General features: G+C 40.9%; 1 protein-coding gene across 3 annotated transcripts in view; it reads left to right on the top strand.

Moving 5' to 3' along the window:
• The window catches only part of Epha6 (EPH receptor A6), a 918,005-nt gene that overhangs the window by 883,794 nt on the left and 30,899 nt on the right, over positions 1-3,312 (top strand). For all 3 annotated transcript variants that reach the window (XM_026787030.1, XM_013353099.2, XM_026787032.1), the window contains one exon: positions 1,852-2,001. In XM_026787030.1, the coding sequence (XP_026642831.1) occupies positions 1,852-2,001 (150 nt within the window). The remainder of the gene's footprint in view (positions 1-1,851; positions 2,002-3,312) is intronic.

The following is a 3,312-nucleotide window of genomic DNA, read 5'->3' on the forward strand; positions in this document are numbered from 1 at the left end:
GTGTGTAGAGGGGTTCATGAGTTAAGAATGTTTGCTGCTCTGCCAGAGGACCAAAGTTCAATTCACAGCATCCATTTCTGGCCACTCACAACCATCTGAAACTCCAGCTATAAGGTACAGGAAAGCCTCAGATGGCCTCAACAATCACCCTCACACACATGGCACACACAGAAAACACACACACATACACACAAAAAAAAAAAAGAGAAAAGAAGAATGACTCCCTCTCTCCTGCCCTCATTCCAGTTAGATTGCTTTCACTTATTTCATAAATGTGATTTCCTGCTCTTTATTCGATGACTTTTAAGAGATCTCTTCCCTAAAGCACAGAAACCCAGACCTTGGGCTCCTGTCTAAGCTACTACAATATATCACATTAAATATTAAAATTGGTTATGCACCCAACACTCCAGCTGAAGTATTTTATGCCTCTCCGGCAACATTACACCATGCTGTCTGTATGATTGCACTAGTAGACTTCAGATACTATCAGTTGTTCCTCTCTGAACACTAGGCTGCTCACTCACTTGAAAAAAACCAGAGGATTGGATTCAAAGTGTTTTTCCCAAGGGTTCCTCTCTGGGCTTCTCTGAAATGAGGGTTTCACCAATTCTCCCATTTACCTTATGAAATCTAAATTGTTTCTATTTCAAATTAATCCTTTTTCTCTTGAGGTTTATAGTGCTTCGATTGTTAAATAATTAAAGATTATAGTACTCAGAAATTTCACCTCTAAAAGATAAGTTTGCCAACCCTAAATTCATCAAGGGTGAAAGAAAGTACACAGATTGTTTTTTCCTCCGCTCCTCCCCCACAGTCCCCTTAACACAGATTTCCTGCAGATCGCGAGCTCAGATGCTGTGCGCATGAAAGTGCTGAGGATGTTGAAACAATCCCACCGTGGAGGGTTCTGACTGATGGAAATAATTTTGCTGGGAACTGAAGCCATCGCCCGGGTTTGAGCCAGACAGCTTCTGGTTCTCTACCGCCATCTAGTGGCGACATGGTCATACACAGCTGCCACAACGTGGTAGTTCTGAGCTGAGATTTTAAAATATTGCTATAAATCAAATGGATGAATTGTTTTATTCTTGTCACCACAGTAAGGGGGGATTTACAGAGTCTTTCAACAGATAATATGTGATAAATGTTAATAAAAGTGAAATAGGACACAATGACAGACGTTAGCATTTAAACGGTATAAATGTGTGCAATTTAATCCCTTTATGATGTTCAGAAGTAAACTTGAGCGATGAAGGGAAAAAATGCAATGTACTCTCACGTGTGAAAAAAATAAAAGTTTTCCTACATCCTCTGCTCTTGTATCGTGGTAAAGATTATTTATGAAATAACGTTATCAAAGCTGAGGAAAAGCAGCAAAATAATGTTCTCCTAAATGTGGAGTTGGGAAGGCTGCTCAGCGTGTTTAACCATTTGTCTTCAATTAGAGTTGAGCTTTAGACTCATTATTACTTATAAACGTAATGCAGTGCTTAATGAGTGTTGAATAATATTTAGTTTTTAATGTCCTATAATCTGGAACTTTCTCCAAATGGCATAATACTGTGTTTAATTGTGTGAATCTAAAGTAAAAATAAATTTCTCTAATGAATAAAATAAAATCTTTCCAAAGTAAGACTTTTCCCCCATTAAAGCTATTTTTCCTGAATAACAATTAAGGGGGGGCGGATTCTAATGTTTTCACATTCCCCAGTTCTCTTCTCTATTTTAATTTAAAGTACCAACATTATTATCAAGTGCTTAGGGATTGCAAACAAGAGATATTTAAATGGGATGCCTGTGTCTTAATATACTTGTGAGCCAACTGAGAAATATCCTATTTCTTTTCAGGGTGGGAAAATCCCTATACGGTGGACGGCCCCAGAAGCTATTGCCTACAGAAAATTCTCTTCAGCAAGTGATGCCTGGAGCTATGGTATTGTCATGTGGGAGGTGATGTCCTATGGAGAGAGACCATATTGGGAAATGTCCAACCAGGATGTAAGTACATGGACCGCAAGCACAATGCCTTTGGGTGGGAAAGTCCTCAACAGGGTGAGCTGGGCTTTGTTCCTTGCCTGATATACATCTTCTCTAGGACACTCTCGCTGTTCTAGGGCAGCAAGACAATGCTTACCTACAGTTAAACAAAAGAGAGGGCAATGTTGACTTTGTTGACTTCTTACTCATTTCTTCCACGCAGCAGTACAGTGCAGCGGTGCAAAATCCATATCAGCCTATGATAGATAACACTGAGAAGAGGAGAGAACGCTTTCAGGCAATGCACTATCAGTGGATGTCATCTCTCAAGGTTCTTTTGAGATGCATAATCTTTTCTCCAATCTCTCTTTTTGTTTTTTGTGGGTGCTTTTTTTTGTTCTGTTTTATCTGTAGCAATTACATTTGTGGTTGATAACATTACAGAACCGAACAGTTCATACACTCAGCCTCTATGATCTGCCCACAGTCATAGAGACAGCATTCAGAATTACAGATATCCCAACGATGCAAGTGCTGGCAAGGTCAGAGCAGACAATGTATTCTCTCACCACTGCCTCATCTCAGAAGCCAGGTTTGTCTAATTAGCTTGCCTTCTTCAATGCCCCCTGAGGGGTTCTAAAGCTATAGTGATGGGGAAGGAGCACTGATGTGATTTTGACTGTCCTCACATGCAAAGACAGCTATGCGACTGTAGTCATTCCTAAACACACACAGAGCATAGCCACGGCAACATCACATTCCTTTGTTCCTGTTTAAAGCTTACAACCTCCCGACAAACCCCCATACCTCACTACACTATACACTACAGTACACAGTACAGAGTATTCACATTTCACAAGGTTTGCTTTATTTTGTTTGTTGAGATGAGACAGGGTCTCTCTATGTAACTCTGGCTGTCCTGCAACTCACTTTGCGTAGCCTGCGCTGACCTGAATCCAACTCAAGTGATCTTCCTGCCTCTACTTCCCAAATACTGACATTTCATACTCAGGCATAAACTTGGTTAGATTTTGGGCACAGCTGATACTTCTGCTGACACGGAGTGTGGCTTTTGCAGCTGGTTCTTACTTCGTTGTGTGGGTATGTGCTGACTGATCATGGGGAATACCTATAAAGCAGCAGTGATAAGGTCACATGAACTTCACAGTCATTGTTCTCCAAGGCACAACATCAAACTCAAAGCCACATTAGCAGGGTCCCTCAGAACATCTGGAACATCTGGTCTTACACACAGAATGTGCTGCGCCAGCAACCTCTGTGACATACTCAGCATTGGAGCATTTTAGAGCTGTGTCATTTGGCTAGAATCCT

The sequence above is a fragment of the Microtus ochrogaster genome, chromosome 2 (assembly GCF_000317375.1).
Source record: "Microtus ochrogaster isolate Prairie Vole_2 chromosome 2, MicOch1.0, whole genome shotgun sequence".
In the NCBI taxonomy this organism is placed as follows: Eukaryota; Metazoa; Chordata; class Mammalia; order Rodentia; family Cricetidae; genus Microtus; species Microtus ochrogaster.